The following is a 22,261-nucleotide window of genomic DNA, read 5'->3' as shown; positions in this document are numbered from 1 at the left end:
TTTACAGTTGTCCTAAGCACGGATTCAATTGCTGAATGTGTTATTTTGTGCTATAATTCACTAAACCATGCTCTTTTCCTTTTTATTTAAAAAAAAACAGAACATTTAGCTAATTTAATATATTTTTCATCTGAACAGGTTTTCTATATCATTCAGTTAGCACTTTATCACACACAATGTAATAGTTTGGTTGACTACCAGTAAAAGCAGCACCGCCTTCTGTTAAACTGGAAAAGTACTGAACCGAACAGGAGACGTGGAGGTCATTCTCACTGGTTGAAATGCATATCTCTCAGCTGTTTCTAATTAGGCCAGATTTTTTTTAAAGCTGGTGAACTTCACTCATGATGTTTTCAATTGGGCTGCTGGTGGTGGAACCAAATCTTTGCCTCTACCACAGCCGTGGTGTATCACTCAAATTCTGCCTCAAACCTGTTTGTCAGCATGCAGTTGACAGAAATTAAAACGTGGACATTTTGGAGGGCAGTTTTGGTTGAGAATGATCATCTTTGTCAGTTTCAACAGGGAACTTAAATAATTCTTCCCGTGACCAGGAGATAAAAATGGAATTTGCCTTTGGCTTAGCCATATTAGTTCAGTGTATAGGTTACATTAGAGGTGCCCACCTGAATCCTTCCATCACCCTGGGGCTCCTGGCCAGCTGCCAGATGAGTGTCCTCAAAGCCTTTTTCTACATAATAGCTCAGATTTTGGGAGCGGTGGCTGGCAGTGCCTTTGTGTATGGTATTAGGCCAGCAACCACACACTCACTTGGTGTTAACAAGGTAAGGTGGAATCCTTGTGCCTCCAATTTCCCTGAGTAATGCTCCGCTTAATGAATGACGTGTAGTGCTCCGATTGAGTGGCATTTGGGGAATTGCCTCCAGCCTGAGCTAGTTTCCTTGCCAGACACTCATTGTTTTAAGTGTTGTGTTCTAATCTCTAGACTTCCACATTTTCTTACTGCTGGTGAGAAGTTGTTTAACTTAAATGCCAAATTTTAATTATTACTCCTGGTTTATCGCTGTAATGCGACAAAGGCAGGCCTCTCATCAGGGAGTGTTTATAAGATGAAAGCTTGTACTGTCCTCGCAGTAATTTGTAAAGGACTGAATCAGTCAGGCAACTAAATAAAGCATGGTCCGGTGTTTGGCAGCATGCTTAGTTAGTTAAGTGCTTTTTCAGAGTTTAAGAAGTGGAGGTGAAAGAATCCCTTAATCATAATTTACTGTTTATCTGGAGACAGAAGAGGCAGAGTGCATACTTAAGTGTTTTCTCCTTCATTGCAGCTAAATCAGCCCACGTCAAGGTTTTGAGCTGCTCGTGTGTGTGTGTGTGTGTGTGTGTGTGTCTGTGTGTGTGTGTCTGCTTGCAGTCAAAAACGTGATGTCAGTGGATTCGCACCTCTGGCGTTTGGATTGTCTCTTGGGCTGGGATACCTTGGTGAAGTGAGTGTATCAAAACATTTCCTCTCCTCATTAATTGGATAGATGGCTTCTCCATCTTGTGTTGGCCCGATACAATGGATTCTCATGGAATGAACTGGCTGTAAATCAGGTTTGCATGCAATCTGCTGATGCACAGCCAGAGAGGCAAGTGGTGTTTTCCTCTGATATGGTTCACAAATCAGCTACACAGGATATGGTATCAACCCAGCTTGATCGTTTGGGCCTGCAATTAAACAGAAGTCTTTTGATGATCATTGGGTGTATTGTGGAGCTGTAAATGAGATACTTTGAACGTGTTGGACTCATGGAATCATTCCCTTTTGAAACGGGGACGTGTCTATCCTGTTTTGTTTTCAGGTGTACTGGGCAGAACCGAAGAGTGCCGGTGTGGTGGCAGCTCTCCTGTATAATTATCTGTTGGCACCCTGTTCTGCTGTGACTCAACACCAGAAAATGACATGACGTGAGCCCCTTCTGGAGGGTGTTAAAGATGTCTATAATTGTCAAAGGAGATAGTCTGTGAGTGAAAATTGATACTGTATACTGCTGATTTGTGACAAATAAAATATTAAAATTTAAATTAGTTTAATAATCTTCTCTAGTGCACAGATGTGTGACCTAAAACCTTGGCAGTGCATCTTCTTTCCTGTTTCTCCTCCCCTCTGCACACAAGCCTCTTCAGTATAAATGCTGAAGCACCCACATGTTGGTTTTAACACGGTAGACACATTTGAAGGAGAGATGATAGAAATAAAACACTGGGTGTTTTGGAGGGCTGTGGCTGCAGAATTTGTCGGTATGTTACTGTTCATATTTGTTGGTATATCTGCTATCACTGGAATAGATGAGAATAGTGATAAGGGGGAGATGGTTGCGCAGGAGCTGAAGGTCTCGCTTGCCTTTGCGCTGGCCATCGCCACACTGGCCCAGAGTTTAGGGCACATCAGTGGAGCGCACTTGAACCCTGCAGTCACTTTGGGCCTGCTGGTCAGCTGCCAGATCAGCGCTGTCAGATGTGTTTGCTACATCCTGGCTCAGATGCTTGGGGCCATTGCAGCTAGTGCTATTGTGAACGGATCTAGACGCAGCAAATCCCTTGGTGTTAACAAGGTAAGGTGGTGATCCTGAGCTTTTTTTTTACTTTCATTTGACAGGACAATTATTTTGATTTCAAAATACCTTTTATCTAATAAACCACTGCATTAATTCCAATAATAAAGTGTAACTTTGTTTCATTTAGCTGCATTTGTTGTTTGTCTTTTGCAGCTAAATGGAGTGACTGTAGGACAAGGCTTCATCATCGAGTTCCTTGCCACCCTTCAGCTGGTTCTGTGTGTGATAGCAGTGACTGATAAGAGACGGAGTGATGTTAAAGGTACTGCACCGCTGGCTATTGGGCTGTCAGTGGGGCTCGGGCACTTTGCAGCAGTAAGTAAATCACAATCCTAAATCTGTGTTTGGATTTTACAGCAATTTTGACAAGGTCAAAAGTAGACTAAAATAATTTCCGGAGACAAATGTATGTGGTAGAGGAGACTCTTAAGGGAGGTTACCACTTCAGCTAAGATAGATTTTTGTTAAGACTGTCAGAGGTTCTTTTTGCTTATTTTTGAGGCCATTTGCAGTGCTGTGAAGCAAATATCCTGTTAAGTCAGTGTTGGTAAGGGTCTACTTGAGAACACTGTTCCTCGTTTTCAGTATAGTTTTTCTTTGTTTGGCAAGAATTGTCATGATAAGACTTTTCCGCCATGCCTTGTTACATAATCCTGTAGTGTGTGTAGCTGATGTCCCAGCACTTCAGGAAGCGGGTGCAGTAAATCACAATTGCAATGACATGTACACAAGGGTCATATTAAGTTGAACACATATTAGCAGTGTGTCAAATTAACATTTTAAAAACACTTTAGTGTATTTTCCTAGCAGCATAAGACAACTTGCAGAGGTACGAAGGGGTCACAGCCTATATCGCTGGTGCTAAAATGTTCTTATATAATGTTAAAACTTCCAAAAATCATTACGGCATATGCTAAAACACAGGGAAACTGCATTATAAAGAACAGCGGTTACAATTAGGCCCTCACCACGATCAACTTAAAAAATGGATAAATAAACGATTAAAACATTAATTTCATTTTTGGTCAATCAACACTAAAAGAAACTAATGAGGCATGTCAACAGGTTTACCTTGTGATTGGCATGCACACACAATAATGTGCAAGTTAACCACATATTCCAAACTGGCATGAATTCCATGAATGTAATTTGTTCAATAACTGAATTTGCCATTTACAGATAAGTTTCACTGGATGTGGGATCAATCCTGCTCGCTCCTTTGGACCAGCCGTGATACGTAGTGAAATGGAGAACCACTGGGTAATATCTGCTAACAGTTTGAGGCTTCTCCTCTCACTTATTCACTCACTCACTAACTCAGTCATCATCAACCGCTTATCCTGTGGGTACAGGGTCACGGTTTCCCTAAAAGCCAATATTATCCATTTTATTTTGTCAGAGACAAATGTAGCTGATGTCTGATTTCATTCCAGGTGTACTGGCTGGGGCCCATGTGTGGCGGCATCGCAGCAGCTCTTATCTATGATTTCCTTCTGTATCCACGAGCACAAACCTTCAGTGTGCGGAGGCATGTCCTGCTTTATGGTCCAGAAGGTGAAAACCATGCAGTTGAAATACCTGAAGAAGGCAACAGCACCCCAGGGCCAAGTCAGTGGCCCAAACACTGAACACCATGTACCATGTTAGCTCTTGTCAACAATGTGTCTGTCAGCATGTCTATAAACAACATATGATTCACAGATTTCCTTTGAATGTGGCTTTCAATTTTATTTTCATTTCTGCAGCAAGTGGCCTTGTAATCATATCATGTGTGTATTTTTTAACCAGTGAATATATTATAATAAAGATGTGTTTTCATTCAGTTTCAGTGTTTTCATCTCAAACTATTTTCTAATTTGCAAAGTTCAAAGTAAGGTCAAGATATCCTTATTTACATTATGCAGTTACCAGAACAACATAATGTATATTTAGATCTGCTTGACCTTAACATTAGCTTCTTCATAATGGACCACATAATGTATACAGTATTATTCTTTTCAAGGTGTTTGGCGACAGTCCCAAAAATCTCTCTGTGGTAAAACAACACAAGGATGTGAATCAAGTAATTGCGCATACAAGCACTTTGATTCTATATAAGAAAAAGTATGATTAGACAAGATGTGGCCATCGTGGAGATTTCCTGTTTGGCTGTGTCACAAGAATGTCCTTTCTCCATCTACGCACGCGGCCCCTCTCATATCCCTTATTATTTTATTTCCTGCTTGTAGGTATTTGATTATCTCCCACGCCCTGGGCTAAATATTGAATTATCAAGTGACTTTAAACTCCACAACCAAATATTTCTCATCAGGAATCCTGTCGTCAGAGGGCAATCCAGCCACGGGTTTAAATAGATGCAAGTTATTGTTGGCTAAATCGCCAATCGGGGGCAGGATAACCACCATGGTGGATGCACATCAACTTTTTGAGCATTCCTATTATTCTGCTCTGTGTGAGATGATCATCAGTTTGGTTCGTCAACAAGCTGCTACGTGCACTGCTTTGAAATTGATCAGTGAAGGAAAGCCATGATGATTGGTTCATCTCACTTATATGACAAGGCATTTTTTCACATGATTTTTTTATGGTGGAATTTTAGAGGACAGTCATTGCCTCAGTCAGCGGCCAATCTAAAATCTCTTTCCTTTGTGTGCTTAACCTCGGAGGTCAGGGCATTGTGTTTAGCCTCTTGTTTTGAAGTCTGTCCTCAACAACATGGACAATGCTCTTTTTGTCGCCCCTCAGTCATTTTGTCTGAGACTGTCCTTCATCAAATTATTTGGCTCTCATGTTGGGCTTGATTATTCCATGACTTGGCATGGGAAAGTGTTCAGTGGTCCTCTCATTATCTTTATTTAGACAAAATAAACAATTGGGAATGAAGACTTCACCTGATTTAAACTGATTTCTACACAGCCCCTAAAGATTTTTTAAAATGTAATTATAATAACTTGTTCCCACAAGACAAATAACTTGTGTGCACAATTATCTTGTGTGCACAAGATAATAACCTGTGCACACTAGATAAGAAATATAACGGTATGGGGTTACATATGGGCTCGTAGATTTCAGAGTAAGAGGAAACATGGGGGAAAGAAACACATTGTAGGATTTGGTCTTTTGATAGGAAAGAAAAATATTGAGAAACAGCTATGTTCATAGGGACATACTATGGCTTCCTTAGAACCCAGCAGAACATGTACAGTAACGTCTACAACTTGAGGAGTACTTCCCCTTTAACTTTAACCTTGACCGCTCACTAGCCCCCTTAACCCTGTCTCCACATGACTGGTGCTGGGCCCCTATCTGCAACCCAAGAGTTACATACCATGCTCACTCCCTTTCTGCTTTTCATCAGTTTTTGGCAAAGGTTCAATAAACGCAGTGTCAAAAAGGAAGGTGTTGTGTGCAGAATTTTGCGTTGGATTGTCAAGTTGCCAATCAAAACTGCAGAGTAAAACAGTTCTTACTTCCCCTTTTTATGAATATTGAGAACACACAGATGCCATGAAAATGATCTCAGCTCTTTCTACATGATTCTACTTGCCTACATTTTCACAGTTTTAATGCTTTTCTCCAAACATCAGCACAACACCTTAAGGTTCAGTTAACAGTCTATGTAACTGCTGAGCTATAAACATTTGTCAGAGGGTGCAGAAGATGAATGGTCCCACTACTACAAACTACTCCAGAGGTCGTGACCCGTGAAACTGCTTGGTAAACAGATCACAACAGGCCACAGTGTTCACATTGGTTCTGTCAGTTAAAGGCCGGGCCAGTGATTGATATGTAAACCAAAGGGTCACCCCACCACAAAATTCAAAACAAGGGAATGAAACCTGATATCAAATTGAATAACAAGTGTTTCACAGGCTAACCCTTGGTAACAGCCATATCCAGGTTATTAATGTTTGTTTACATCAATAATGTTTGTGTACAGCATACAAAATACTTTTTACCCATGTATTTAATGAACAATGTCTTATCTGATTTTAACAGAACTGACTTATTTTGTCAACCTACAAAATGGTAATAAAATCAGTTGTGTGCGTGAATACAAAACTAAAAAATCATGTATGGGTCTTTGATGACTGACATTACAGTGTAATGCCCTGCTGGCTTAACGTGCTGCGTGACATACGTGTTGGCAGTAAATCCTTTTAAGAAATTTAGGCCCTGCAGCGCAGTAGCGGTAATTTTATGCACATAACACACGGAAGTGTACATTAACAAATACACACATGTGCAAAAAAACATACAAATGTAACTGCTGTGACCTTTGTGGTAGCTATTCAGTAGCTGCACATCGGTGTAATGTTTATCATTAGATTGTCATGATCATCATCAGGAAAGGGTGGTTTCAAGTTTATCCGATCATGGTTACAGAACTTGCACACACTCACACACACACACACACACACACACACACACACAAACACACACACACACAGGGCCCACTTATTATTTTATGTGTGTCAGTGTATGACCTGACAGCTTCCACCATAGCTAACAAATATGGTGAGCAACACTACCGCCCTCTGGTCTAAATTGGATTTAGGCTTGGATGTTTATGGTCATATATAAGGTCATATATAAGGACAAAAAAATAAATATAAAACATTAATATAAAAAACAATAATATAAATTATTTAACATATTAATATGTATATAACCAGTCCTGCCTGAGACTAATGTTGACACGATCAACTTACTTCACATACAGACAGACATGAATAAATGTAGAAATACAGAATAATTAATAATTCTAGAAACAAATAAATACATGTAAATATACAAAAATAGCCTTTTTCATTACCAACAAAATTTGTCCTTAACAATAATTAAATGCAGTTACAACTCCTTAAACTTCAATCTGTTTTAACCATAAGGCAAAACAAAATGACAATTAAAGATGACGTAGTTCATGAGCACATTAATGTCTACACCTGGTTTAGACAGATTAAATATTAGCATTGTTTAATGTTACAACTGAGTTGTGATATAAAACAATAAAAAGACATTTACAAAATGCACAAAGTATCGCCATTGCCACAGACAAAGTGGCAGGAACAATTTTGCAGATAATAAAGTATTATAATTTTTTTAACGATATTAAGCGTGAGAAATGGTTCCGGATCAGAGAGCCCCTGAATGCACCCCACCCACCACACAGCCGAAGAAACCGGAAGAAGTTTAGCGGCAGTTCCGGTTGCAGAAGTGGAAAGATGTCGCCGTCTTTATTTAATTTTGTCGACGCTAAAAACAAATTTACGGTGAGAAATATTAAAGTTGCATTTATGTATTAAGACGCGTGCCATTATATACAATATGTCGTAACTAAAACCATATCTAGGTAGCAGGTGTGCTACTAAAAGTTGCTGCTAGTCCTAGTTCTATTAGTGTTAGCAGATAGCAAATGCTAGCTAAGCTAACAAAAACGTGATGCATTTTCTCTAATAAATATTCTTTCCTTCTCTCTCACACACCTACAGACGTCTGTCAGAAATGCCCTTACTGGTAAAGCCGGAAAACATTTGGTAAATGCGTTCAACCAGATCCCTGGGAAGTAAGTAGTGTTAATTTGGCCTCTGCACAAGTTATGAAGTTACACATCAACAAGGTTGGTTTAGCAGAAAGTCGTTTCACATATCTGTCTCGTGTGTTACAGTGAGACAGAAAAGAAGACCACACTCGATCAGGCACTTAAGGGTGTTCTTGGTGATCAGATTGTAAGTAAATTAGCGGTGGCCTACTCTAAATTATTTCTACAAACCTCATTAAATTAACCGGACTGTATGTTAAAGCCTTAAATTGAATGCTTGTGTCTCTGCAGCTTGAGCAGAAGGCGAGCTGTGATGACTACTTGTCTCTCATCTACCTGAGTATTGATGCAGTTACAGAAGGTATGTTACTCTCCGAACAGTTTGCCTTAGGAGAGACGGCAGAACTGAAGGAATACTTGTTTTAGTGTCATATTATTTCAGTTGCCACCCCACATGGTGCTGCATATCAATCAGTAATAGTACATATCTATATCTGTATTGCCGTGATATTATACTAGACTTCATCTTCCAAAGAAGACAACACATACTATAATCTTCCTTAATGGTAGAAATAAAAGTTTCAAAACAGAACATTAAAAGCTGCATATACACAACCCATAACCCACAAATGCCAACTTTAACAACACAACATTTTCTCTTAAAACAACTGCCATGTATTTTGAGTTGTGATCAGTCAATTAATCCCCACACACATCATTTCACCCTGCACCAAGTTTCACTGTTTGAAATATAGTTCTTATTATTGAGGTCTTACTCAAACTGGCTCCATCTTCTGTTATTGACTGTTTGATTCCTTACAAGTCCATATTTTCATATTGGGTTTTATTTAAATTAAGTTAAATAGTTCCTTACCTAAACACGGCTGCTCTAATTTTACACTTTGCTATTTACCATTATCCATAGTATCTCTGTCATCAAAGTGCTCCTGTTTTCCCTAGTTGCCAACCTCCATTTTATTGTAGTACTTATTTTTTTTTATCTGTCATCTGCTACTAATGCCTACATTAATATCACCGTCGTTGCTATGACTTGCGCATCAGTACAGAATGTGTTCTTACTACGCACAAACCACAGCTTAGTAAGAACAAATGACACTGGCAGAAACCTAGTACTGGTGGACATTTGTAGGGTTTTTCAGCTCACCCCCAGGAAAAACTGCTTTGTTATTGAGTGTTTGTAATAATAATAATCTTTATTTGTAGAGCACTTTTCAAAAACAAATTACAAAGTGCTTTAACAAGTGTAAAGACAATAATACCCAAAAGACAATAATACAAAAACAATACAATTGTAAAGCGTTGACCTGACAAAACCACTCATGTGAAAGTCTTTGGAGCAAGCTTTCTCTCACCTCAAACCGATCTTAAGACTGTGGTGATCGCGCTTCTTCTGTCTTGTTTCACTCTCTTCATGTAGGTATCTGTTCTGCAACAACGCCTTTCATTCTGCTGGGAGATGTACTGGACTGCCTTCCTCTTGACCAATGTGACAAAATATTCTCTTTTGTCGAGGAGAATGTTTCCACCTGGAAATCGGTAAATAAGCTGCAGCCTCTCAGTAAAGGCACCTGGATATTTCTCCAGTATAATTTAGATAATCGCTATGTCTGCACCCCTCCCTTTTCCTAGAACTCGTTTTACACTGCCGGGAAAAACTACTTGTTGAGGATGTGTAATGGTAAGCCTTTTATTTTAATTTGTGTTGTTGAAGGAGACTTTTTAAAGGGCTTTTTATTTGTAACACACCTTTCAATCTTTGTAGATCTTTTAAGGAGGCTGTCCAAATCTCAGAATACTGTCTTCTGTGGGCGAATCCAACTTTTCCTGGCACGTCTCTTTCCTCTGTCTGAAAAATCAGGTAAGAACAGATATTTGTGTGAATTGTCTTTAAATGAATAAGACAACATCAACCTCTCGTGGATATAATGAATAATAGTTACTGTATAATCTTCAGCCTTGTCTAATTGCACTTTTGTATGTACTGCCATTTATATTCCAGGTCTTAATCTACAGAGCCAGTTTAATCTGGACAACATAACAGTGTTCAACAAAAATGAACAAGAAAGCACCCTCGGCCAGAAGGTAAAGTGCTGACACTTGATAACGATTGTGGAAATTGAAGATGTAATCTGAAAACTTCAGTTTAGGCTTATTTTATGGTTCCATGTTTATAGCACACAGAAGAAAAGGAGGATGGTATGGAGGTGGAAGAAGGAGAAATGGGAGAGGATGATGCTCCTGCACCATGGTAAGTGAAGGTCATGCTCTACAATACACAACGTTTTTATTTTTTGTATTTTTTAAATGACACTTTTGTTTGTTACGGTTTTTGAAGTTTATGAAGATGGAGTCAAATTTTCCTTTCAGTTCCATTCCAATTGACTACAACTTGTACAGAAAGTTCTGGACGCTTCAGGACTACTTCCGAAACCCTGTGCAGTGTTACGATAAATTCTCTTGGATGACATTCCTTAAGGTAATGCACCTGACCGCAAAAGCAGAGAAAATTTAGTTCCCTTGCGCTCCGTTTGTCAGATCATAACATACATAACAAAGTAGATGTTAAAAAATAATGACTCACTGCCAAATACCTCTCTGTCCCGCACAGTACTCAGACGAGACATTGGCAGTGTTCAAGAGCTACAAGTTGGACGACATGCAGGCCTCTAAGAGAAAGCTGGAGGAGCTGAGAGCATCGGGAGGAGAGCATGTCTACTTTGCCAAGTTCCTAACAAGTGAGAAGGTGAGAAAGCTCTTTTATACTCCAGGAGTAATTGGCAGTTCATATATTTCTATTCAGCTTTAAGACTCTTTAAAGGCTGGATGAGATATTAAGTTCCACTTGGTAAACAATAACTTTCTTTTTTTCATCTCCAGCTGATGGATTTGCAGCTCAGTGACGGCAACTTCAGGCGGCACATTCTGCTGCAGTACCTCATCCTCTTCCAGTACCTGAAGGGTCAGGTCAAGTTCAAAAGGTAAAGCATGTCCCTCCCTTAGTTTGTGTGGAGAAAAAAAACAGTCATCAAGTAGCTGGGAGTTCATATTTTGTATGCATTTCTTGTACAGCTCCAGCTGTGTTCTGAATGATGACCAGACTACGTGGATAGAAGAGACTACTAAACTTGTTTATCAGGTCAGTCCTAAGTCACACTGACATAGATCATACATACTAGTAGCTTCTGTAAGCCGTAAATAAATGTGCTTGACTGTTTCCCCATTATCTTACATTTTTTGATGTTAAGATTTACCTCGATCATTATAAATTTGCAGTAGGTACTTAAAAGGATAATTTTGGTATTTTTAAACTTGGGACCTATTTTCACATATTTGGTGTCGAAATGACTGGTAGGTACAAAATGTTTTAGAATCCATGCTGTAGATGGCTTCAGCTGCGAGCTGGCTGCAGTGGCTGCAACGTATTCCTTCAAGGCAATTACACCTGTCAAAATAAGTCTACAGAAAGTGCTTCTTTTTGCCACTGACAAGCTCAGACTGTTATACCAGCTGTCTGACAACATCATGGAAAGGTAGAAAGTGACTCCCAGTGAATATGTTGCCGCCGGTTTGCAGCTGCTAGCTGAAGCCATCTCCTGCAGGGATTTTGAACCCAAAATGTGAAAATAGGGCCTATGTTTAAAAATACTGAAATGATCCTTTAAGGGTCAGCAAACTAATATCAGGAAAAACATTATTCTACTTACCATCAGCAATATCGAGGCATGCTGATAACTTCAGTTTGATTTGGTAAGGTTCTGAGAGATGCGCCATTTAGACAGTTCTCGTTTTTTTTATTTGCATGCCAGAGAGAGAAAAGCAAATGTATGTGACTGTTGTCTTGTAGCTGCTGAGAGAGATCCCCCCTGATGGAGACAAGTTTGCCACCATGGTTGAGGTAAGCCATGCCTTGGTAATACTGATATAAAATTTGAAATGGTGCTTCCCTGTACATGCTCACGTTCTACAAAGTTTGTTGAGTTCTCTGTACACTAGTGACACTAGAAATGTCTCATCTTTGACAGCATATCCTAAACACAGAGGAGAACTGGAATGTCTGGAAAAATGAGGGATGCTCGAGTTTTGTGAAAGAAAGGTACTGAAACGCTGTGTTACAATAGAGTTGTGGCAGATAATTTTATTTGGTTGATTTTTACATTAATTAATACATTTTTATAACAAAAGAATGTTGTGGGAGGATGGGCTACCATGCCAAAATGACCAATTATTTCCTCTTTAACAGGACAGTAGACGACAAACCCAAAAGACCCACCAGAAAAAGACAAGCTCCAGAAGACTTCCTTGGAAAAGGGCCGGACCGCAAGATTTTCATGGGAAAGTATGTGATGTAATACAATTTAAATATTTAGTCTTATAGTCAAAATGTCTTTGAAGTAGTGAAACTGTGCCAGCTTGAGGCGACTTGCTCTGTGCAGATAAATAAAAAAGACAAATAAAAAAATCTTTAATAATCATGACCAGAGTTGAAGTAAGTGTACTTACATAATTCAAGCTGTTCTGTTTTGTTAGCGATGAGCTAACTCGACTGTGGAATCTGAACCAAGACAACATGGAGGCCTGCAAGTCAGACAACAGGTCAGTGGTTCTAAAATCACACTTACCTTTTTATGCATGCATCAGAAAAATGCATTTTTAAAAAAAAAAATTTTTAAATATCTGATGTCTTTTATTCAGGGAGTTCATGCCATCACTGGATGAATTCTTTGCGGAGGCCATTGAACAGGCTGACCCTTCTAACATGGTGGAGGAAGAGTACAAGTGAGTTTGCCTTGTGACATGTCTTCTTAGAACTTTTGAAAGCCAGTTTGCAAGGAAGAAATCCTTTAAGAAGTCCAAAAGTTGTACGCCTTTGTGCGAGACTTCCTTTTTTTCCTGTAAATTAATGCAGGGTGGTGCGGAACCCAAACTACGGCTGGCGCGCTTTGAGGCTGCTGTCCAGGAGAAGTCCACACTTCTTTCAACCAACTAACCAGAAGTTCAAGAGCCTGGCAGATTACTTAGACAGCATGGTTAGCAAACTGGCTAAAGAGCTGCCGGTGAGGATTTTTGTTACTTAAAAAAACGCATTCATCATTATAAAAAGGAAAAACTTTGGATAAATGCTGATAATGGGATTTTCATTCCATACATGCAGAAGGATATCCCTTCTGAAGAGATCAAGACAGGAGAAGAGGATGACGACGATAATGGAGATAATCTTCTCAAAGACAGCAATGACAGTGAGTTTGAATAGTTGCTCGACGAGTATATGGAGCGTCTATTTACATCCCAACATGCATCTGCAACTAAAAGTGAAAAAACTTGGGTGTATCCATCCCCCAGCTTGATCTGTACTTTTTAGGTCAGAGTTAAGATGATTAAATCACCTCATCTTCCACGTCTCTGCTCATTTCCATCCTTTTTTAGATCAAGTCTTTTTTTTTTTTTTTTTTTAAATCCTCCCCATTTTTTCAGGTCCAAGCATACAGAGCAAGATGGTGACAAACCAGCAGATGGATGACATAGCAGCCAAACTGGGCGCTCAGTGGAAGACGTTGGCTTCTCATTTGGAGATGAAGGCGGCAGAGTTGCGGGAGATTGAGACAGACAGTGAAGATGTTGACATGCAGGCTAAACTGCTGCTTGTAGCCTGGCAGGACAGAGAGGGAACACAAGCTACTGTGGAGAACCTGGTCACAGCGCTTAATGCTGCAGGATTCTCCCAGATTGCGGACAGCCTCAATGAGGCTTAAAGTACATTATTCTTGACCTTAAATAATCAGTACTTCCATTTCAATTGTTGCATCACTTTTCATACCAAGAACAGTTTGAGACTAAATTTTTTGTATGTAGTATAGGTTGAAACTTGTTTTTTCACTGTAGTAGTGTTCAATAAATCAAATGTTTTCTAATAAACATCTGTTAGACTTTTCATTATGATCACATTAAGAATCGCACATTTTGGTATAACAGTTTATTTTCACCACCTATGAAAAGCAATCATTCAATAACTTATTACAGAGTGGTAATGTTTAGGTCTTACACATTGTGGCAGAGTGATCAGAAACCTGCGAAGAGGAACCGAGTGAAGCATAGCAACAGTGAAGGTGTCTGAAATCTGGGAGCAAGAACAATGTTCAAGGCTTGTGGAGTAAACCATCATGGTTGAATCTCAAGTCTTTATTTAACCGCACACAGGTCACCACAAGGGCAACCTGTTCTGACCAGTTCCCCACATTCTCTCCACTGCCCCCCCCCCCCCAAAAAAAAGCATTAGTAAAGATTTGGCAGAAAGAACCTCATCTGTCAATACATTTGAGAACAATCCCAGGAGATGATGCGAGCCAAGCACTTAAGAAAAGACCTGAGATTGAACCCACACTTTCCAGAGGGCCAACTGGTCAACAAGGGCAATTCATTTACAGTGTTAACGTGAACCTCCATAATACATCTGAGAGGATACAAGCCAGAATGTCAAGGACAACAGCTTGGTTGATTAAATGACAAGAGAAATATTTTGCTTTTATGATATGAGCACCTTATCAAAGGCTTTAAAAAATATACAATGTGTATAAAACATTTAATGAAACTGCAGAGCTAGACTTAAAAACCTCTTTCAAGGATTCAGTCCAGAGATTGCCTCTCGTCAGATCTCCATTTTCAAAGCCCACTCCGGTTGAATATTTAACACCATTTGACAGAATTTGTTTTACAAGAATCTGTGTTGGTTACAAAAAACAAACAAAAAAAATTAAGGTCATCAAATCTTTAAAGACACCAGTTTTACTGCACATCAATGCAGACAGTGCTTGAAAATGGCAATTTGTACGTGTGTTGGATGTTGTCTTTGTCTTCTAGGAAATCTTCCACAGCTACTGTTCCTCTTCAAGTATTTCCAGCCGCCGGGGGCCGTACAGTAGAACGTATGCTATATGCCAGTCTCCGCCACCAGACAGTCGTAAGATATCCTCTGGAGACACCAAACTCACCTTGTCATCGTCAAACTTGACCCACTCATCTGACACAGACCAAGGATAACAATAAGTTCATCTGTACGTCTGCGTACACGTAAGATTAGGTACATGTGTGCTTTTATAATTAGAAACTGACATAAGTCATGACACATGCTGAATACAGTGCAGCGTCAATCATCTTTGGTTACCTTCTTTCCTCTTGACCCATCCCACGTAGTGACCTGATGAACTAGAGCGGCCTTGGTGTGTCAGCACAGCCTGCAGGTCGTAATAACCGCTATTGTTGGAACCGATGTCTGCAGGAGAAACAGCAGGATATTACAATTTCCTCCTACCTTAAGAGGGAAGTCCACCTTCAAATGTCATTACACTGCTAGGCATTGTAGGGCAATGATGTTTTGCAGGGACTCAAAACTTTTGAGATTTGCCATTTAGTCATGACCTTGGTAAGTCTTAGTGCAACAAGCTGTGGTAATAGCACAGAAGGAGAAAACACAGCTGCATTTTTAACAGTTTTACTGCTGAAATTGGTGTAAAATTGTAAAATCTAAACATTCTCAAAACCTGACTAATGTTTCAGCTGCCTATATGTGTTGGTGGATTTTTATAATGAATAAACTCATTTATCACAGTATTTGTATTAATAAGCATCCACTTGAGTGGCTGGAATCAATTTATTAAATTTTTTTTTTTAATACCACCCCATCCAAAGATAAAGGTCTACATACTTTTCCTCCTATGTGTTGAAATAGCCTATATTTCACCAAATATGCATCATGAAAAATTAGGGCTGGACAACAATTATTGTAATAAAAACTTTTTCAACAATATAAAAAAAATGTTCAATACATATTGAGTAACGGTTTGATTTTATTCTCTTGAATCATCCACGAATTAGGACTTAAGTTTTTTTATGAAGATGTTTATTTTGTTGAAGAAAAAGGACTGAAAAAAGCTTACTTCATTTTACTCATGCATATTTGTTGACAAAGATTTTTTTATAATTGTTTTGAATGTTCTAACTCAGATTTGTGAAGTGATTCACTGTTTGGCATCTAGTGTTGACTACAGAGAAACATTTAAACCACAACTAACCATCAGGTTTCTTTAACTTTCACTCAGGAGCAAAAATCTGCCTTTAAACTAGAAAGATACTTGAAACATATCGTGATAATTGGTATAGAAAGATATGAAACTTATTGCGATAACATTTTTGACCATATCGTCCAGCCCTATGAAAAATTGCAGTGTTTTAGTGTTCATCCCCCCTTTAAAACAGAGGGTGTTGATGTCAAGTTCCAACATACCGTCAGAGTCTGAGAAAGGCTCATATTTCACTGCTTTCACTGTGTCTGGCTTCTTCACCAACTAATGCAAAAAAAAAGACAACACTAAAGTTAAGCATGTAGGATTGAAGACTATTCAAATAAAGAGATAGGCATAGAATAGTCTTACCTTTTGCTGCTGTTTCTCTAGCTTCTTGTCCTCAACCTCCTTAAACTTTGACCTGATTGGCAGCATTTTCTCCTGGAGCTCTGAGGTGCACAACTCATAGACATCCAGCATGAGCGGGAACTTGACATCCTTCAAAGAATATTTGAAGACACTATTTTAGACTCAGAAATTATATGACCAATTTTATTGAGTCCTGTTATAAATCAAAAGACTAGTGGCTCAAGACAAACCTTAAGGACTTTTGCATTGACAGACTCCTTCTCTTTGTAGAAAAATCGGACCATTTGTATAGTCAAGTAGGCAGGGAGACGGCTGAGTTTTGACTAGAGGATTGACAGAATGTTTTAAAAAGGTACAAACATTTCAAATTTAAGTTTACAAAACATAGCTGTAGACAAGACTATTTCTTTCAAATGTCCAAGGAAAATTACAGGGAAAGGAAAAACTTACAGATTTTATATACAGGGCATTTCTTTCCAAGGATGGAGACATTTTTGTGATTTCTTCCTGCAGTCTCTGGAGAGATAAAACGGGCAGAAACATGATTTGAACCATGTTACTCTGGAGACAAATTGTGTGCCAGTTTGTCGTATTCATTTCTATCAATCTGATTGGACATGGACAAATATAAAACATCCAAGCATAGTTTTAAAAAGCAAAGCTACCCAACGTGCACATCTTACTACTACTACTAGACACGGGGACAGCTTCTGAAGACGACACTTCTCTCATGAAGAAAACATGCTCCTCCATTTCAGTACATTTCTAAAAAAGTATTCAGCTGCCATTTTTTGCTGTCTGATACGTACCAGCCTTAGTCCTGTTGCAAGGTATTTAACTTCTTGGTTGATGAAGCAACTGAGCTGGAGCTGGCTCTCCTTGCCCTTGATTGGCTGCTCCTCCTCAGACTCTGTGCATTTCATACTTACATACAGGAGAGTTAAGAAAAAGCCTAGCAGAGTAATGTCATAGCTGGGACGTGTTTGCTGGGCCTTACCTTCAACACAACAATGACACTACACACCACTCTATGTCCCAAACCTTCAGAGTCAAACCATACTACTAAAATGTAAAAAGATGAGATCAACAAGAAAGCATGCAGCAAGGATACGTAGTTTCGAATTCTACGCCAAAATACTGGTCAATGAAGTTCTTCTTCGCAGAGGCAGAGGCAGCAGCGCTCTCAGAGTCGGTCTACAGATTGAAAGACAAAACGCATAAATAAAACATGTTATTTGTCCTCAACTAACTTGTCAATTACATGTTTTCTTCATAAAACATAAGGTTAAAAAAAATCATTAGGTTTTACCTCCATGGGAGTCTCTGGCTCTAATGGCTCCAACTTTTGCTGAAGCACTCTCATCATCTGCAGCCAGCATTCATTGGCATCCTGAGATAACAAAACACAACACAATGCCAACAAGTGAGACCGTGCCCTGATATTTTCATAAAAATTTTTTTTATAAGAATGCAGATACAAGATGCATGGCATGGCTGTATCAATTTCAGTCCTAGTAACTGTGGTGGGAGTTTCTCACCTGCTGGAGGTACTGTCCCTGGTCCCCTTTCTCAGCAAACTGCGGAAAGGCCATGTGAAGGAACTGCAGCAAAATTATGGGTGGGAGGCTAGATGAGGTCTTGTCCATGGTCTCATACAAGTCACGAAGGGCTGGGGATGCAAAGATAAACATTCATTTTATATGCATTAGTACATGTAAAGACACTAACATATGGTTGAGTTTCACAAGATTAACAATTCACTATGCCTCATACCTGCTGTGATGTATTGTGATGGTGCATTTGCCCCTGAAGATCGCAGAGCACCTGAATACCTAGAGGAAACAAGATGATTTCAGCAACAGCAAAACCAAAAGAACAAGACCCGGGGAAAGGATAAAAACACTTTAGGTGAAAGACAAAAATCTAATTTCAGTACATCTAGACCACATAAACATAGTATCTTTATGTATTAAATATCTTAAACTTCTGAATATAGTTTAAGTAATAACCCAATAATAGCAGAACCCACTTTCTGAGTGCATTTTTGAGCTCTGGCACAGAGCGCAGGCACTGCACTGTTGCATTCATGTAACAGGTGTTGCCCAAGTTTGTCAGCCCACAAGGCAGCTCCATCTGAAAATGACAGAAATTGGGATAAATTCCTCCACAGTTATCAACGTAGAATAGTTTTAAAATTTTAAAAATGAAGGACTCTGTCTTCCATTTAGCTTCCTCATGCCAGTGTTTCCTGAGATAATAAAAGTAGACCAACATGTCACGCTGTTTATATTTGAGCTGATTTCATCTTAAAGTGTTGGCCCGTCATTTCATGTTTGCAAAACATGCTGTTCTTTCTCCCACATTTTATGTTTTCATTTAAAAGTACTGTTCAAATTAATTTCTAATTTAAAGGCTTAGGGCCCGTGTCCAAAGCGTCTTTTTTTCAATTCATTCCAATGGGAGCACCATGTTTTTCCAAGCTGCTAAAAACGCCAGGAGCGTGATGAGGCGCTGGGCGTCTTTTCCGCGCTGGGCGTTTTTTTCCGATCAACGAGAGTTGAAAAATGTTCAACTTTGGGAAAAATGCTGCACTCATCACTGTCACTTTTTACCCAGCCCTCCAATCACAGTGCAGTAGGGGCGGGACAAACACCACACCGTGCATATCTGATCTTGAACGAAACGATGTGCATACTCGCTGAGGTGTTTCCTTGCCCGCAAAATCTCATGAATCCACGTACGGAGAGTCTGCGCTCATGTTTCAGCCTTCTCTTCATGCAGAGCAAAGGCCAGAGCAAGCAGGCGTACGTACTTTGTGGTGACATTTTTACATTCAGTAAAATTAACTAGCCTACCCTACTTGCAGCACATCACCTCCAAAGACACTGTGTTTCATAGCAACCACTGCGCCTTCAAAACGCACCCTAGCACTCCCAGCTAGGCGTTTTCAGAAGAGCAGGTGGTGTTTTCAGCTGGTAAAAAACGCTTTGGTGGACACGGGCCCTTAATCACGGCCTCCTAGAGTTCCCTCGAGTGCGGAGTAGTTATATTGAGCCATCCTGCTGTACGGACCTGCTAACACATGAAATCATTACATTTGTGTGGATTTCAAAGGAGAGCTGGCATCGTCACAGACCATCAAATAAGCAACTCTTTCCTTTTGAAACATGACTCTTTGCTATGAGCTACTGATGATTCCTTAGCTGAGATGAGACTGCACGCCAAACAGCAGGATAGTATCAAGTGACAGCGGTTTAGAGTTCACATGCATTTAGTGTTCAGTGCACAATTCCTCCTCAATAGAAATGTTTGGTAAACACTGGCATAAATTCATGACAATAACAAAAAACCTTGCTGACTGAAGATTAATTTGTTAACAGTACATTTCTCTCAGATCAACCCAAATGCCGAACTTTCGGAAGCAGATCTCCCAGAAAGGAGCATATACTGTATATTTAGTTTATTATGTTCTCTACTTGGTAAACATCACATTTAGGAAAACATGTTACCTGCCCACGCCAGTGAGGAAAACAGCAACCACCATATTTGTTTTAGGCGTACTGGTCATTTTCAGGCTTACTCACCGCTGAGGCCAGCTGCTCCTCAGTCATGTCCTCTACAAACATGGGCCGGACAGCAGGTTCCTCAGGCAGGGCATCTGCTGAGCCCATCATCAGCAGAGTCATTCCCTATAAAATAGAAATACACTAAAATTCAATAACTTTCTTGTTAGAATACATTTGCTAGTATAGCTCTAAATGCTTGTTATATGCATTCCAACATAGCTTAAATACTCACATTTTTCAGTTTAATGTTCCCCCACTCATCATCCTAAGGACAAGACATTGGTTAGCTTCTTAAAAAACAGTTAATGGGTAGGGCCGCCGTCAAAAACATCTTACAAAAGACCAAAACCAATAATGTGTTAGTACGTCTCTCAATACTTGTACAGAGCCCATTCGCGCCCTACTGAAACTTAAGTCATATACTTTCTTTTTAACAAACACTACTCCAAGAGCAGTCAACAGTGCATTTGCTGGATACCATTTTCAGCTGTGGATTAATGCACATTTGGTGCTCTAATGAATATTTAAAAAAGCATTTGTTCAACATAATGAAAGAACACATCACTGCATGCAATTTTGTGGCTCATTGGTGTGTTTCAATTTGTCTGTAACATCTTTAACACTGTAAAAAGTGGCTAGACAGGCAACACTTGTTAGAAGGATCAATAAAATGTTGGTGGTTTTGGTCTTTTCATGGGATTTGTTGAGAACAAGAGAAAATATAGAAAACTGCCTATTCCTTTAACAAAAGCAAACTGGCAGCCCTATATATATATTTTTTTTTACATGCACCTCAGATCCAGATGCTAGACTGTTGTTAATATCAGTACCTTAAGAGTGCCTCCCTTCACCATGACCTTCTGTCTGTCTGGCTGGACTCCTGTCAGGGCAAAGAGCTGCGCCTTGAATACCATGGGTGGTTCCTCAGTGTTCAGCTCTACTGCATCAAACTTCTCTTTGCCCCATTTCACATTTACTGAAAGAATAGAGGAATAGTAAATACACACACATTAGCGACTCAGGGTGAGTGTTGGAAAGCGCGCTAACGTTGTCAAACTGCTGCCATGTATGACACAGCATATAGTTAGCAACAGTAAAGTGCATCTTGGAATCAGACAGCTAACGTTACAGTCCAACTGACTAACGGGCTAAGAGCACGGAGTGAACGCTGATGTTTAGCTGTTTGGCTGCCAATTTAATGACAAAACAGCTGAAAACTCGTATAAATGTACTGTTATGTTAAAACGGCCTTGTGTTCTACAGGTATTAATGTTTTCCAACAAGCCGCAACTGCAGTGAAAAGCTTAACGTTAATGTTATAAAGTGTAACGTTACTCTCGTGATTTGGCTAACTTGGTTAGCAAGGCTACCTTTGCTAATATAAAGGCGTGCTTCTATTAATTTCATACCGATACAAAACTAGATATGGTCATGGCTTTAACTGACAAGAATACAAATAAAGTGGCTCAAGGTATTTATAGAACGTTAACTCGTTTAACCTGCGTTAACGTTGGCTGTTGCTTGGCTAACCTAATGAGCTGACACTTAGCGGCAGTAAGTTAGCTAGCTGCTTTCTGTTTTGTGTCAGATGCCAATTAGCGTAGCCGGCTTCCCAAATACATTCTGTAAACTCAATTAACAAACAGTTACACCAGTCTAACAATTTAGTACATTCTCCTGTCTCGAAATATATATATATTTTTAATAATGACCCCAGTGGCCTAGCAATGCTAATAGACTGCCGACAACCGTTAGCATGTTAACTGCATATCATGCTAAAGCTAGCTAAGCTAGTATGCTAAATGTAAGTTACGTTACTGCACAAAACACGTGTAAGGGTTCGAGTTTGTATTGTTATTTTCAATGTCAATTAATGCGTTGTATTAAAAACATCATACCTGTAAACACCGGCATATTTGGCAACCTTTTACTTCCTCAACTCTTTATTTTTTCCTGTTTCAATCCACCGGGGCGCGAATGAAGACTTAGCTAGTTCTCAGTCTGAACTTCATTCAAACAGAATGACGCTGCAACAACACGCTGGGAACTTATCGATGCGTTCCAGCATCTGCTGGCCATCCTGACGCAGGCAATATACCCAGACGATCGTTTCCGAGATCTTTCTGCCACATTTATTACAGTATT

The 22,261-nt window shown here is 39.5% G+C and overlaps 3 protein-coding genes and 1 pseudogene across 4 annotated transcripts; 3 read left to right on the top strand and 1 right to left on the bottom strand.

Annotated features, from left to right (window-relative positions):
* Nucleotides 1-515: 515 nt before the first annotated feature.
* LOC123969697 lies at nt 516-1,910 on the top strand (annotated as a pseudogene).
* Nucleotides 1,911-2,135: 225 nt separating this feature from the next.
* Nucleotides 2,136-4,384, top strand: LOC123970147 (aquaporin-1-like). Its single transcript, XM_046048039.1, has 4 exons — nt 2,136-2,558; nt 2,715-2,876; nt 3,741-3,821; nt 3,995-4,384. Exons 1-4 carry the CDS (start codon nt 2,136-2,138, stop codon nt 4,187-4,189), a joined length of 861 nt encoding a protein of 286 aa, XP_045903995.1. The 3' UTR covers nt 4,190-4,384.
* Nucleotides 4,385-7,713: 3,329 nt separating this feature from the next.
* On the top strand, nt 7,714-14,037 carry thoc1 (THO complex 1). Its single transcript, XM_046047313.1, has 21 exons — nt 7,714-7,834; nt 8,054-8,127; nt 8,230-8,290; nt 8,395-8,464; nt 9,542-9,660; nt 9,754-9,802; nt 9,887-9,982; nt 10,124-10,206; nt 10,299-10,372; nt 10,492-10,600; nt 10,733-10,867; nt 11,002-11,102; nt 11,194-11,260; nt 11,969-12,019; nt 12,147-12,217; nt 12,365-12,460; nt 12,652-12,717; nt 12,817-12,900; nt 13,031-13,178; nt 13,277-13,361; nt 13,597-14,037. The coding sequence occupies exons 1-21, from the start codon at nt 7,787-7,789 to the stop codon at nt 13,872-13,874; spliced, it is 1,965 nt and encodes a 654-aa protein (XP_045903269.1). The 5' UTR covers nt 7,714-7,786; the 3' UTR covers nt 13,875-14,037.
* Nucleotides 14,038-14,080: 43 nt separating this feature from the next.
* On the bottom strand, nt 14,081-22,176 carry usp14 (ubiquitin specific peptidase 14 (tRNA-guanine transglycosylase)). Of its 2 annotated transcripts, none has more exons than XM_046047315.1 (16): nt 22,015-22,176; nt 20,947-21,092; nt 20,349-20,381; nt 20,135-20,239; nt 18,580-18,683; nt 18,324-18,382; nt 18,089-18,219; nt 17,860-17,940; nt 17,662-17,744; nt 17,360-17,474; nt 17,001-17,066; nt 16,781-16,873; nt 16,551-16,679; nt 16,403-16,463; nt 15,284-15,391; nt 14,081-15,139 (listed from the first exon to the last, which is right to left on the bottom strand). In XM_046047315.1, exons 1-16 carry the CDS (start codon nt 22,028-22,030, stop codon nt 14,994-14,996), a joined length of 1,476 nt encoding a protein of 491 aa, XP_045903271.1. In that variant the 5' UTR covers nt 22,031-22,176; the 3' UTR covers nt 14,081-14,993. The 2 variants fall into 2 exon arrangements, with proteins under 2 accessions (XP_045903271.1, XP_045903270.1); XM_046047314.1 differs by lacking the exon at nt 22,015-22,176 and adding an exon at nt 21,487-21,538.
* Nucleotides 22,177-22,261: the final 85 nt, after the last annotated feature.

This window comes from Micropterus dolomieu, linkage group LG04, assembly GCF_021292245.1.
Source record: "Micropterus dolomieu isolate WLL.071019.BEF.003 ecotype Adirondacks linkage group LG04, ASM2129224v1, whole genome shotgun sequence".
NCBI classification, from domain to species: domain Eukaryota; kingdom Metazoa; phylum Chordata; class Actinopteri; order Centrarchiformes; family Centrarchidae; genus Micropterus; species Micropterus dolomieu.
The sequence above is the reverse complement of the archived record's forward strand: the minus strand, read 5'-3'. Positions and strand labels throughout refer to the sequence as shown.

Coding starts and splice junctions, on each gene's coding strand:
- LOC123970147 (XM_046048039.1), top strand. CDS start 2,136: ATGCTGAAGCACCCACATGTTGGTTTTAACACGGTAGACACATTTGAA. Junction 2,877..3,740: donor GGCTCGGGCACTTTGCAGCA/GTAAGTAAATCA, acceptor TGCCATTTACAG/ATAAGTTTCACTGGATGTGG. Junction 3,822..3,994: donor GTGAAATGGAGAACCACTGG/GTAATATCTGCT, acceptor ATTTCATTCCAG/GTGTACTGGCTGGGGCCCAT.
- thoc1 (XM_046047313.1), top strand. CDS start 7,787: ATGTCGCCGTCTTTATTTAATTTTGTCGACGCTAAAAACAAATTTACG. Junction 11,261..11,968: donor CTACTAAACTTGTTTATCAG/GTCAGTCCTAAG, acceptor GTTGTCTTGTAG/CTGCTGAGAGAGATCCCCCC. Junction 12,020..12,146: donor AGTTTGCCACCATGGTTGAG/GTAAGCCATGCC, acceptor CATCTTTGACAG/CATATCCTAAACACAGAGGA.
- usp14 (XM_046047314.1), bottom strand. CDS start 21,523: ATGAAATTAATAGAAGCACGCCTTTATATTAGCAAAG. Junction 21,093..21,486: donor ACGCCTTTATATTAGCAAAG/GTAGCCTTGCTA, acceptor CTATTCTTTCAG/TAAATGTGAAATGGGGCAAA. Junction 18,220..18,323: donor ATCACAATACATCACAGCAG/GTATGAGGCATA, acceptor TTGCATCCCCAG/CCCTTCGTGACTTGTATGAG.